Below are 14,673 nucleotides of genomic sequence, written 5' to 3' on the forward strand. Positions count from 1 at the left end.
TTAGTATGCTGTAGTTGAATTTGAATCGGTTTTTGCTGCATTTGTTATAAAATTGTTAATCATTTTTACGAAAATATTGTTAAATATTTTGTAATGGAAATTTGTTAAATGAAAAGGTATGCAATTGTGTTGTTATATTTTTCATACACATAAATTAGTATACAATTTTATAATTAGTTCTATCAAAAGAAAATCGTGCCTAAAATTAAGAGATAAAGAACAGTAATTTGGGTTGTAAAAAAAATCAACTAAGATGATGTCTTTTCATTGTGTTAATGATGGTAGCACTAAGTCAATATTTCAGTCAAAGTTGAATTAAAATCACTTTACATAAAAAAAATTAAAGAGCTGCTTTTTAGATTAAATTTAAAATTTATTTTAATTAATTAAATTATTTAAAAATAATATACTTTCTACCCAAATACATTTTTCTTGAAGCTCTTTCAAATTCTCTATTAGAATAAACTCTTCCAAGCAACTTTTATCCGAATACATTATTTTGTTTTATATATAAAAGGCGGTGTAAGTTAGGAATAAAATAATAAGTCTAAATAATTTGTACATAATTGAGTTGAATGAAAACAACTCATGGATTTGAACACTTAAAAAAAATATATTATTTATAAATTTTGATCATATATTTCAATCCATTTTCTATTTAAATTTGATTGATTCATTGACTATTTAAAATTTGTATAACTTTTAATTGAATATCTATTTTTAATTTTGTTTTATTAACTTAAGTGACTGTAGTTATATTTTAATTATTTGTTTTCATATGGTAAAAGATATAAAGTTTTTGTTACTAATATAAAATGATATTATATTAAATTGAAGATGAGAAATTATTATTATTATTATTTTTATTGAGATAGTCAAAATTTTTAATAATGTCTGTGGCATAATTTAGGCTTAATTGCTTGGTTTGTCCCCAGTTTGATAAAAATGTGTCAAACTCGTTCCCTCTTTTAAAAAAGTTATTATTTTGTTCACATGTTATTTAAAAGTGTAAATTGTATCCATTAATAGAAAAATGTGTATCAATAAGGTCCTCTCTGACTGACGGTGTTAAGTGAGTAATGATGTGGCAGTAGAGAATTGTAACGTGTCAAAAGATTGTGAATGTTGGTATTTACGTGTCAGCCATGAATTGGGGAAATTAAATTCATAATTGATTTAGAGGTTTTGTGTGAGTTGACGAAGAGTAAAATTAGGGCTTTCGAAATCGCAATTGAGATAAAGGAGAGAGTGCGAGTTGACGAAGAGTGAAAAATTGCAATTGGGCTTTCGAAAGCAGATGCGCGTTTAGGGATTGTGTTCTTCTTGGTTAGGGTTTGCTGAGCTTGGTGAGTTTACTGTTGTTGTTGTACCCGTTCTTTGTCTTCTTCCTTCTTTGAGAAAGTATTGTTGTGAGGTTGTGTCCTGTTGGCGTTGGCTTAGGAAGTGGCAGTGTCATTGAATCATCAGTGATGTTCGTCTTGCTCATGGGGGAGCTCTCGTGGTATTTCATCCAGAGGATTGGTTGGAACCAACATATGTCTATGTGGGGAGGTTGTTGTGTTGAGTGTGGCTAAAATAGTGAAGAACGACGACAAGCAATTTTGGGGATACCCTAATTACAAGGTTTGTTCAATGGTTGTACTTTCATTTTTGTGATTAATTTTACTTTTTAAGTAATGAAATGGTTGTGGTTGGATATTTTGAACAGCGTACTCGAAACGAAGAACTTCAAGGATGCAATTATTTTAAATGGCACAATGAAGATAATTTGGATGAAAAGGATACTACTATCACTAGACAAAGAAGAAAATTATTAGTTTGGAGAAATCTGCTATGGTTTCTTAGAAGCAAGAGAAGCAACTAACATGGATGCTATGTTTTATGGGGTTTATTAACATCGTCCTTCTTTGTATGTTTTTCAAAATTCCATGATGTGTTGTAATGGACAATGTCTTGTATTAAACTGTTTTTGTAATGTCGAAGTTCGCAATATTGTAATCGGATTTTTGAAATGAATGACAAATCTCAAATTCTGCTTTCAATAGCTAATTTGCAGTGTAATGTAAGAAGTGTGTGGATTGTTTAATGTTACAGTGTAATGTTACAATGATATAAGGCTATCTGCAAAAGTTGTATGGACATCTGTGCTTCATATAGACGTGCTTCATATATTTCAAGTGCAGGTCAATCACTTACTAATAGAGATGGACAATTTTCTTTTGGTTCTTTTGGAGGCATAAAAAAGGACATTCTTATTTGGGCTTGCGGTGAAATGATTAAAGTATATCCCATGAAATTTAATTCTAATTATTATGTAGATAAACAGTCAAAATTAATGAAGCAATTAAACTATATAATCTGTTATATGCCGACTATTTATGACAAGTAACATAAAACAGAACTTGGTGCTATTAAACCATTCAAGAAAAACTAACACAGCAAAAATTCTAATTAGCTAAATCAATGTAGTATGTGGCATGAAAACTGAAATAGAGCAAACCATAAACAAGATAAAATCAATTTGAACCTCACCAACACTGATAGTTACTTTTAGTCCAAGTGATTAGTAAATTGAGTACAAAGTTGTGGTTGTTTTTCTACATTTCCATTTGGAATGAGGTATTACATTTACTTTTGCCTCAGTACATACATATAAATCAGAATGAGTTTTTCATGTGAAGGTTAGTTGTTTCTTATACAGTATTTCCATTATGGTGTTTTTTTTATCTCTCCCTCTCGTCTTTGTTGATAAGTCCAATTCTTTGTGATCATAGCATAACATATTTTGATGGAAGCTGCTTCTTTGGATGATAAGTCCAATACTACTGATTTTTCCCCAATGAGTCAAGATTCCTTTGCATATTGCCAAACTTGGACAAGCTCAGAGTCTGAGATTGTAAATGACAGTAGCTATGCCAGTGAACCTTCACCTTCTCGGTGGAGGGCTAAGCAGTTGTTCTTTCAAAGCTAGGAATGAAGCTGCACAGGCATTCAATTGATGATAAACTTGGTGACAGTGATCTCTTGGATTCAGGTACGTTTGCACTTTGCATTGCTTTTGTAACTATCTGTTATGGTTTAGACACTTTGAATAGGTATAATAATACTAGTGATTGATGTAATTTTGTCCACTTCAGCTGAGCTTGAACTAATGAAGGAAAGATTTGCAAAGCTTTTGCTGGGAGAAGATATGTCTGGTAGTGGGAAAGGTGTCTGCACTGTAGTTACAATCTCAAACGCCATTACCAATCTCTATGGTAATTTTTTTACTATATCAATTCTCAATAGTGCTACAACTTGTTGAAAAAGAATGTTTTAGTGAGTTTGTAAGTTGGCAACAACATTTTTCATATTTGTTTGTGAAGTTCATTAGCCTTGAATGTGTTTTGATCTGGGAATTCTGCAGCAACTGTATTCGGACAAAGTTTGAAGTTGGAACCGCTAAAGCCTGAGAAAAAGGCTATGTGAAAAAGGGAAATGAAGGTTCTCTTATCAGTGTGTGAATACATACAATAATTTGCTCCATTTCTATTATGGAAGTTTGATAGAGTTTCTTTGAAGACTCCCATTTCTTCTGATTATGCAGAAGGTACAAAATAAGATACCCCATCAACCTCATAGATATTAGTTATTATTTGTTCAATCAACTCGCTCTCCCCATCATTTTATTGTTACTCCAATCGATTATAAACGTTAATTTGATCATACTAACAATGCTTTGACTACTATAGCTGATATTATGGAAGATACCTTCAAGGGTATAATTATGCAAAATTCATTCATATGAAATTTGAAACAAAATTGGATCATGAAACAAAACTGGAACCACACAGTTAGAACAAGTGTAGAACATGAAACAAAAATTCAAGAAGTGTATCCAAATGTTCAGTCAAGTTGTGCAGTTGCAGTTCGATCAGGTTGTGCAGCTTGTTCAAGAAACTTGTGTATCTTGTGTTATTTGACTGAATTGAGTTGAAGTTGGAATTGTTGAAGCAACTTGTGTATCTTGTGCAGATTGTGGGCAAGTATTTCTTTTATGTCCAAGCTGTCTACATATGCCACATCTTTTACGTGTTCCACCTTGTCTTAGTTGAGTGTCATCTTTCTTAAGCTCCCAAGGCTCTAATCTTCTTTTCTTCTTCGGTCTACCAGGAAAAATCATCTTAGGTGGAGGCAACAGATCAGGCATTGAAGTCATCTTCCATATATGAGCACCGCTGACAGGATAAATCATTGGAAAGTATGTCTCTTCATAGGTTGACTTTGTAAACCAATGTGGGATGTAGTCTTCTCCATTGATGTTTAAAAATGCCATGGCAGTGAGGGCATGACAACGTGGGAGTCTTGTTATACTCCACTTTCTGCAACAACAGTCCAGTTTATATAGGTCAACAACAAACTTCTCACCAATGTTGGAAGTGTGACTCACTTAAAATATTTTCAATCCTGACTAGTTGCAAAATTATAATTGGATTCAAGTCAGTAAGTAAAGTAAAGAAATTAAAACAAATACAACTTAATATTCTCAAATCATACCTAGGTATCCAATATTTAGTGTTCTTTAATTTGTTTTTGAAATCTTTTATGAATTTTGGAGCAAAAGGAACCTTCATATGAACTTATCTTGTCTTTATTTTTTACCCATCTCTTCATCAGATACATACGAATGTCTTTTATGAATTTTGGGGCAAAAGGAACCTTTATATGAGCTTAGCCCTTGCATGCAAGATGGCACTGTTAAAAGCTTCAGACATATTGTTCACTAGGGTGTCACAAGCAGTAGTAGATGTAAACCTTGACCTTGACCAAAATCTAGTTCAAGATAAAGTCATTCAATTATAACACAAACATATGATGTCTAAATAATTGACATGGTTGACAGTGTTTAGAACATACCTTGGTGGAATAGCTATTAAGTGCTTAAAGGCCTCTACATCGACAACTTTTATTTCTCTCATGACTGCCTCCCATGCTTGAGGATGGGTTGATGATGCTGCCTTCCATAAAAGACGTTTAAGATTTTTCCCAGGATATTTCTTCCTAAAATTTGCATATATGTGGTAGACACAAAGCCTTTGATCCACACAAGGAAGAACTTCTTGAATTGCTGGCAAAAGTCCCTACCAAAGTAATCAATGCAAGTATAAAAGTTAATTTCAAAGACAAGAACATCAAAGAGTAAGGTGTCATACTATACAACAAGGAAATGTAACTTACTTTTTGTTGATCTAAGATAAATGTATATGTTGAACAATTTGTAACACCACCGAGATCATCAATCAACAATTCCAAAAACTAAGTCCAGGTTTCCTTATTCTCCACCTCCACAACAACATATGCCAAAGGCAGCATTTGATCGTTACCATCTCTTCCAACTGCACTTAACAATTCTCCTCCATATTTCCCTTTCAAGAAACAACCATCCAAACCTATAATGGGCCTACATGATATGAAGCTGACCTTACAAGCCTTCAAACACACATAAAGTCTCTTGAATATTTGGTTCTCCTCATTTGCATCCAAATCTACACTTACTTTCACAATTGATCCAGGATTTGACCTAAGCAACTTATTTGCATAGTCATGTAGTCTTTTATATTGTTCCTTGAAATCACCTTCAATTTTCTTGTATGCCATTGTCTTTGCCCTAAAGGTTGTTGACCGAGATACATTAATGTTCCATTTCTTACTAACTTTGTTTTGGAGGTTAGTCAAATTAATATTTGAATTTTCTTTTATGGTCTTCTCTAACCTCCCACTCAACCATTTTAATGTCACTAACCGAATATTAAATTCTCTACTGCATGTATGATTGTTTATAATCTTCCTTAACTGCCATGTATTTTAGGCAGCCTTATATGCACAATATGCATACCATGGACACTTCCTATTTATATTCTTCCATGCTTTTGGGCATTGAAAAAGTGCCAAAATTTCCACAATGGTCTCTATCATCATTTAATGAATTACTTAAAACAAGGTTGTCTAAGCTTTCAGATTCCCAGGAATTGTCAGATAAACCTCTGTCCTCTACATGCTGGAATGGATTAGAAGACACACTTGGTCCACCCACTTCAACTTCCTCACTATGCTTACAGAAATCATCTTCCACTTCATCCCTATGGACACTAACCTCCACAAGATTATCCTCACTAAACACATCCTCCTCAGAACCATTCCAACTTCTAACATCATAGTCATCATGTCCCCTATCATCCTCTCCTTCAGCCTCTGTCTCTACACCATTATCATTGTCACCATCTGCATCCTTCCCCAAAACAGCCCCATCAGACTCTCCCTCAGCCTCTGCCTCCATACAATTATCATTCCCAGCCTCTACACCGTCCCCCAAAACAACCTCAATATCCTCTTCCTCAGCCTTTACCTCCACACAATTATCATTGCCAGCCTTTACACCCTCCCCCAAAATAACCCCAATTTCCTTTCCTTCAGCCTCTGCATCCACTCTTTTATTATTGTCAGTCTCTACACGCTCCCCCAACATATGAATGTACTCAGGATCTGACACCATGTGCACAATATACAGGTGAGATTGACCATTCAATATGGCAAGGTTGACTAGATCACTTGCACCCTTGTCATCAGATAATAGACCCTTGTCATCAGATAATAGTTCTAACCTTCCTTCTAACACACTACCACCACACATTGAATACCACAACTCTTTAACGTTAATATAACCCATCTCCTTCAAAATAGACATAATTTCAAAGTAGCTCCATCTATTTGGGTCTATTTTTAAAGTACTTGTTTCACCTAACTCATATTTCAATGACCCATCATTGACAAATTTGCCTCCATGGTGAAAGACCACTTCGACATCACAATTAGCCATCTCAACTAATATCAAAAATCATGTCAGACTACTATCTCAATTGCGATTTCGAAAGCCCTAATTTCACTCTTCGTAAACTCACGCAAAACCCCTAAATCAATTATCAATTTAATTTCCCCAATTGACATGGTTGGCATGTAAATACCAACATTCACAATCTTTTGACACGTTACAATTCTCTACTGCCACATCATCAGCCACTTAATACCGTCAGTCTGCATTTAAGGGAGATGACCTTATTGACACATATTTTTCTATTAATGGATATAATTGACACTTTTAAACCACATGTGGACGAAATAATAACTTTTTTAAAAGAGGGAACGAGTTTGACACACTTCTACCAAACTGGGGACAAAGGAAACAATTAAGCCTATGATTAAGAAATTGTTGTTAAACAAGGTTCAATTGCAAAATATAATATTAATTATATATTTAGTGAATTGTGAATGTGAAAATGTAGTTATTTATACCCTTGCATAAACTTTGATTTATTCTCCAGAAAAATGAAATTTTAAGTTTAAAAAGGTGCATGAATTATTAATCATTAGTTGATAACAAATATTTCTTAAAATTTATTAAAAATGAACTTGATTTAAAAAAAAAAATATCAAATTAGGAGGGTGATTTTTCATTTAGGTTTCGGCAGAGTTTATATGTTATGAGATACAAAAGTCACATATTTTTCAATATGTTATTTATGGTTAATTATAAAATTAAAAGGTCATGAGTGAAAGCTTATTAAATAGGAAAGCCACCAACAAAATTATATTATTTTTAATTAATATATTATTTTTAATTAATAATAAAGAAATATATTTTTGAGAAAAAGATAAATTGTGCTTGTTATTGTAGATTTCAACGTAGCCAAACATCAATTTCCAACTAGAAATGAAACTATAAACCCTTGTCCTGTTTTCTGCAAAGGTTTAAGGTTAAGGTTTTGCGAAGCACGTGATTCCTGTAATGGCGTCCATGGTATCTACCAAGGCCAACCAGTTTCGCTATTCTACGCGTCTTCTCTTCTCACGATTTCTTCACCATGGCAGGCCCTCCACGCTTTCAACTCCTTTCTCTCCTCATCTTCAACTACTTCATCAACCTTACCAGGTTCGGTTTCCTTTCATTCGCTAGTCATCCATAAGAAGAAAATAATATATTTTTTTGCGCATAAAGTTCATTGCTTTGATTTTAACTCTCGTCCTTCTTCTTCCATCTCAATTGGGTCAGTTCAAATTCTCATTGGGTGTCTTTTTCCTTTGAAATTTTAGGCTCGGAACCAAGGTTTTGGTAATGGGTCGTTAGGGTTGTGTCAAAGGTTTCTGTCTTCTTCTGCTGTTAATGTCAGTGGAGAAAAATCAGCCACAGATTCAGATCACTCTGCAAAAGATGGTTCTGGCCAAGGGAGTGAGGCTGGAGGTGGAGGAGAACAGGATCAGAAAAGTTATGCTAGGAAACCTGTTCGTGGAGGGGTGTGTATACCTATATACATATATATACATATACATACACACACAATTGTTGTTACTAGCAATGTGGTTTTTGTTCCTTGAACATTTTTTAGTTAATTTGAATGTTATTTGATGGGGGCTGGAGTTGTGAACTGATTTTGTGTTCTTCCTTGCAGCCTATCTCTTGGTTGAGTTTTGTCTTACTGGTTCTCACTGGAGCTGGATTGGTGTTCTACTATGATAGGGAAAAGAAACGACATATTGAAGGTAGATTACTATGGTGAGTTGTATTTTTTGTGGTATGCATGTGGTGGTGTCTTCGTTAATTGCATATTCATTGTTTGTTTACATTACATATTTTTTACCAGTGTTTCAGTCTATTTACTGTGCAAGATAAATGTTTGATTTTATGTAATTAAAACTCATAATAAATAATATTTGTATTATGTAAATTGTACTAAAATTAAAATTCATAATAAATAGACATATTTGAATATATAACTCATATTTTAGATTTGCATTAAACGATTTAAATTATACTATAAGATTATCTTTTATGTTCATGAATTCTTTTAACAAAGGTTATTGAAATATAATTTAGAAATAGAGATATAGATAAAAAAGAGTAAATCAAAAGCAATAGAGGGCAAATAAACCTAAGTATACAGTTTGATGGTTGAGAAATAAATGTTTTTGGTTGATGGCTGGAATAGTGTGTGACATGTCTATCCAATGAGGGGAGAAAAGAATGTACTGAATGTCTAACTAAGAGACCGGGGAGATAGATTTCCACTCTCCAATTTGTAAATTTTAATTTAGAATATAAGAGTATATATGTATTTTTTGAGTTGTTAAAAAAACTGGCAATTTTCATTCTGTATTTTTTTATAGAACCTTAGCGGGGTTGAATCTAGTTTGTGGATGAAGCTTGTTACAGGGTTTATAGTACCACATTTTGTGTCTCAGGGATAGCATGCAAACAAATGAGATCAAATAGCTCCATTTCCTGTTGCATTTCAATTTGATTATCAAGGTACTGTTGATGTTTTGCTCTTCTGTTTGTTGATTCAACTTTTGTTGCTGTAGAAATACGTAGTAACACGGAGGCAGTTAAGCAGGGGCCTTCTGTAGGAAAAGCTGCAATTGGGGGCCCATTTCGCCTTATCAACCATGAAGGAAAACATGTAACTGAAAAGGATTTCTTGGGAAAGTGGACTTTGTTATATTTTGGCTTTACTCACTGTCCAGATATCTGTCCGGATGAACTACAGAAGTTAGCTGCTGCTGTTGATAAAATAAGTAAGGTTTTTTAGGTGATTTATCAGTGTATGTCAAGCTGATTTTCATACTGTACTGATCAAAATATGCTCTAATTTTTATTATCACAGTCAATAGATAATTAAAATACCAATCGATATCTGAAATAATGAAATTCATGAGAGGTACATGTCTAGAATGCGTTGAGTCGTTGAGGTTCAGTGGGATAGTGATGAAAATGAAATTTCAAGTGCTTTTTTGCTGTTGGCACATTGATTTAACCTATGGCTGTTAAGAAAGCACATTACAGTTCTTGAATCTTATATCTTTTGTTCTTGTGATAATAATGGTAATAGTATCCATGTTTCTTTTGATTCCCTGCAGAGGAGAAAGGTGGAATTGAAACTGTTCCAGTTTTTATCTCTGTGGATCCTGAGAGGGATACCGTTGAACAAGTGGGTGAATATGTCAAAGGTGCTTGGCGTCTATTTTTGTGGTCTGTTGTGTTTTTCTTTCCTCTGGAAAGAGGCGGATTCTGCAGATAGATGTTAATTACTTAATTTAAGGTTATTGTGTGAATTTATACTTTTCAGAGTTTCATCCAAAGTTAATTGGATTAACTGGTAGTCCGGATGAGATCAAGAATGTTGCCCGTGCATATCGTGTTTATTACATGAAGACAGCAGAGGAAGATTCAGATTATCTTGTTGATCACTCCATAGTTATGTATGTAATATCACCTATGCTTCATATATACTACATTCTGTTTCCCCAATTGATCTTGGAGCCGTATCCTAGCAGTTTGACTAAGATTTGGAATCTTGATAGTTGAAACTGAAATTTGTGGATGATCTAACCTTGAAATATTTTTATAGCAAGGATGATATGGGAGTAATGGTTTTGGAGGTTATTGAATATAGTGAAAAATTATATAGAATTAATCTCTCTTGTGTAAAAAATACACATAGGATACTATATTTATAATTAAGGAAATATAGACTAAACCCAAAATACAAATAAAGAATAATAACAAAGTAACTAAAAATAAAAGATACAAATAAGATATTTATCTAAGATATTTAATATTCTAATATATCTAACACACCTTCTCAAGTTGGTGTATACAAATCATATGTACCAAACTTTTTACAAATATAATCAATTTTCCTTGTAAAGACTTAGTAAAAATATTTACTAATTGAACATTTTAGTTATCAAACTTAGTCTTGATGTCTCCAGATGCAATTTTTTTTCTCAAATGAAATAACAGTCCATCTCAATGTGTTTGGTCCTCTTATGAAAAATAGGATTAGAACTAATATGAAGAGCAGCCTGATTGTCACATATAAGTACTATTTGAGTGAAAATCTCCAAATTGTAACTTTCTGAACAATTGTTTTAACTAAACAAACTCACAAGTAGTTGAGGCCATAGCTTTATATCTTGTTTCTGCACTAGATCTTGCCACATCACTTTGTTTCTTGCTTTTTCAAGAGATCAAGTTACTACCAATGGAGACACAATATCCGAATATAGATCTTCTATCAGAAGAAGATCCTGTCCAATCAATGTCTAAATAACAAACAACTTTTGTATGGTTATTGAAACCATATAATAACCCTTATTCAAGAGATCCTTTAATGTACTTTAATATACGGATGATTGCATTCCAATGATCTTTACATGGAGAATTAAGAAATTGGTTTATCGCACTGACTGCAAGGGAAATGTGAGGACAAGTAACTGTAAAATAATTTAATTTTTCAACTTGTCTTCTATACTACTCAAGGATCTGACATTGAGTCTTCTTAATATGGTAGAAGTTTAGTATTAGGATTTAAGTGTGTGGCAACAGATTTTGAATTCATCAACCTAGTTTCCTGCTTACTCTTATCTGGTGACTGCCTTTCTGAATATGCTTATGCATTTTAATTGTTATCTGTGCGTATGTGATTGTATATTTAGTTTCTGCATCTGTAGTATTGTATTGCTTTTGTAAAGTATGATTCTTATTGAATTATGAATACTAATCTAATAATATGATAATTCTTTCCAGATACCTTATGAGTCCTGACATGGAATTTGTAAAGTTTTTTGGCAAGAACAATGATGTTGACTCACTTACTGATGGAGTGATTAAAGAGGTAAAGCAGTATAAGAAGTAAGCTGCACAGCCTTGCTATGGTTCCCTTATTTCTGTCACATGTGGAAACAAAATTACCAATGAATTTTGGCCTCAGTGGTAGTTGTTAACTACACCAGCATGTCTAAATGCACTTCTCAAGTCTAGCTTCTCTCGAAGTGATTCTGGAGATTTTACAGTTCCAAAAAGCAACTAAATTGGTGTCATTTATTCAATGTTTTGTATTGTTCTTGAAATTTTTTTGGAGATATGTTGTTATTTATGTGCAGTTTGAGATGCAAGGGCCATGTTCAACATATTCCTTATATCTGATGCGGGATCGTATAATAAGAAAAACCATGGTTAATAGACAATTTCATGATGAGATGTTAAATTACAAGTCATTATTGGTAAGATATCACTTATAAAATGAAATTATTTGGTTTCCATTTTTTCATTAATAACAACATATTTCTATTAAATATTTTCATTATTTGTTAAAAGAACTCATACACTTTCACTTCTCTTGGTCTTTATTTTGCAAACTATCAATATATTGAGTTGTGTACTAAAAAACATAGTAAAAAAGTGGAAATATTGGTCTAATTTATTTGGAAGGTGACTTTGAGGAGGCTATTTGTTACACTCATGTGAGATCTGCCGGCTGATACTGTTATGAGGTCACGTCTGATGTAATTGGTCACATGGTTGGGAGCCAGCATGAAGTTGAAAGCTTTTAAGATTTGATAGTTGCTAAAAGGTTATAAAATGTTCATCAAATTTTCAACAAGAGAAATAGGAAGAAGAAAGTAGTCACATTATAATGTATCAATTAGAGTAGTGAAGAAGATAAGAAAGTTTTCTGCAATAACTATATTGTTGACATGTAAGAAAACTTTTAAGAATAATTATTTACTAAAAATCTAAATGTTTTCTTCAATAATCCAAAAATATAATAAATCCAATATTTAAGAATCCTCTCTAATTTTTTTGTATCAAACTATATTTATTTTCTATTAACTAGTAGAAATTGAGACTCAGATCGATCTCAGAATATTACTTTTTCTGTTTCCATCCTGGAAATTTGAGATGATTTTTGTGTAGGTTGTTTTTTTATATTAAATAAATTTGAAATGATAACTTTTAATACTTTTGAAGATCACACATAAATTAACTATTTTTAATATGGATGAAGTGGCAATGATTAATTATTATTAACATTTAATTTGAATTCATGAGCATTCTGAAAACAATACAACTGTTGGGTAATAATAATAATTATTAACTATTTTAATATTATGCTAAAATGAAAATAATAAAAATATCTAAAATATGAAAATTACTTTAAAATACAAGCTTTGAAATGTTGATTTAAATTAGGAAATTATAAAATTTAGAATGATTTTTAATTTAAGTCACATTTGATAATAGTTTTAGTATGAAATTTAAAATATTGTTGAAAACTATTGTATAGTGAAATTATAAAGTAGAAAATGTTGATTTAAATGACCTTTTAATATTAATATTTGGTATCAGTATTTTAAACATAAGTTAATAAAAAGTTAAACCAAATTAAATCATTAATTTTACTATTATACTTATTAGGCTTAATACCATTTTCGATTCTTATTTTCGTCGACTTTGTTTAATGTGAAACTCAACTTTTTTTAGTTTAAATGTAGTGTTTTATAATTTATGTTCAATTTGATCATTTTAATGATGTCATCTAAATTATTAACGATACATGTGGACAATGTTTGAATGAGCAGTTGGATTGTTGCTAATGTGGTTGTCCTACATAGTTGTTTACGTAGCCATACGACACTACTTTATTTTTTCACCAACGTCAATGCAACCATCATTTGAGCCACCACTAAACNCTTATATTCGTTATCTCCACTTCCTTATCATCCTCTTCTTCTTCCTTATCAATTTGTGTAAAATGTCATGGGAGTTGCTTGAAGCCAAAATTGCAACGTGGAATCAAGTTGTTTGACACTGTACCATCATGTTTTTCAAGTCTAAATGAAAGATTTATGAATCTATCTTCCTCAATCGCAAACCACAAATCCAAAATCACTCACAAGATTAGGGTTTTTGTGATGGTGGTGTTGTAGTTTGTGCTTGCGATTTCAATCCTTTGTTTCAATTTAAGTGATGTGACTTAGGGTTTTGATAGTGCAATATTGCTATTAGGATTTGTTGGTTTGTTCCTCTTTCTCACAGTGGTTGATCTTCGTTGTTCGCGGTGGACTTACAAGTTCAGGGTCTCATTACATATATGTGGTGTGCATTGTGCATTGGATTTGCATTTCGATTTAGATGCTTACAATTTCAAAAAATAGTGATGTGGTTGTTGTCGTGAAGGGAATGCTGTAACACGAATCTACATTTGTGGTTGATGGTTGTTGAGGTTTGTGGTGGCTCGTGATTTAGGGCTTTCGTGGAGGAATGATAGTTCAATGGATTCAGCTGGTGCTGTGAACGGATATGGTAGTTGAAAGCATGAAAAAGATGGATACACGTGGTGGTTGCTGTCGTGAATGGGTGATTGTTAGCGTCAACGCATGATGGTGGTGACACGACTAATAATGGTGTCATAGTGGCTGACGACATTGAGGAGGTCATGGTGGTTGCCTAGGGTCTCTAGGTGTGTTGAGAAAAACTGAGATGATGTGACAATCACGTCAAAAAATGAAACAGATCATTAATGATTTAAACGATGTATGAAAAATGACTAAATTGAACATAAATTACTAAAGTTGATATCATATTGAACAAAAATAAAAACTAAAAGTGGTATTAAGCCTATTTATTATTAACAATTTGAATGTTTTATATGAAATATTAAAAGAGTAAATTTGTAATTATCATTATAAAAAAATGTGATAATGTATTGGTACTAATAAATTAAAATTTTGGTGAAGCTTGTAAAGATGAGAAGTTTTTTTTATGTATAAGTTAATAACCTTAATTATTTTTTTATG

At 32.4% G+C, this 14,673-nt stretch overlaps 1 protein-coding gene across 1 annotated transcript; it reads left to right on the forward strand.

Moving 5' to 3' along the window:
• Positions 1–7,725: 7,725 nt before the first annotated feature.
• Positions 7,726–12,005, forward strand: LOC106758953 (protein SCO1 homolog 1, mitochondrial). Its single transcript, XM_014641967.2, has 7 exons — positions 7,726–7,966; positions 8,128–8,328; positions 8,484–8,574; positions 9,394–9,606; positions 9,949–10,038; positions 10,158–10,290; positions 11,621–12,005. The coding sequence occupies exons 1-7, from the start codon at positions 7,823–7,825 to the stop codon at positions 11,727–11,729; spliced, it is 981 nt and encodes a 326-aa protein (XP_014497453.1). The 5' UTR covers positions 7,726–7,822; the 3' UTR covers positions 11,730–12,005.
• The last annotated feature ends 2,668 nt before the right edge of the window (positions 12,006–14,673 follow it).

This window comes from Vigna radiata, chromosome 4 (assembly GCF_000741045.1).
Source record: "Vigna radiata var. radiata cultivar VC1973A chromosome 4, Vradiata_ver6, whole genome shotgun sequence".
NCBI classification, from domain to species: domain Eukaryota; kingdom Viridiplantae; phylum Streptophyta; class Magnoliopsida; order Fabales; family Fabaceae; genus Vigna; species Vigna radiata.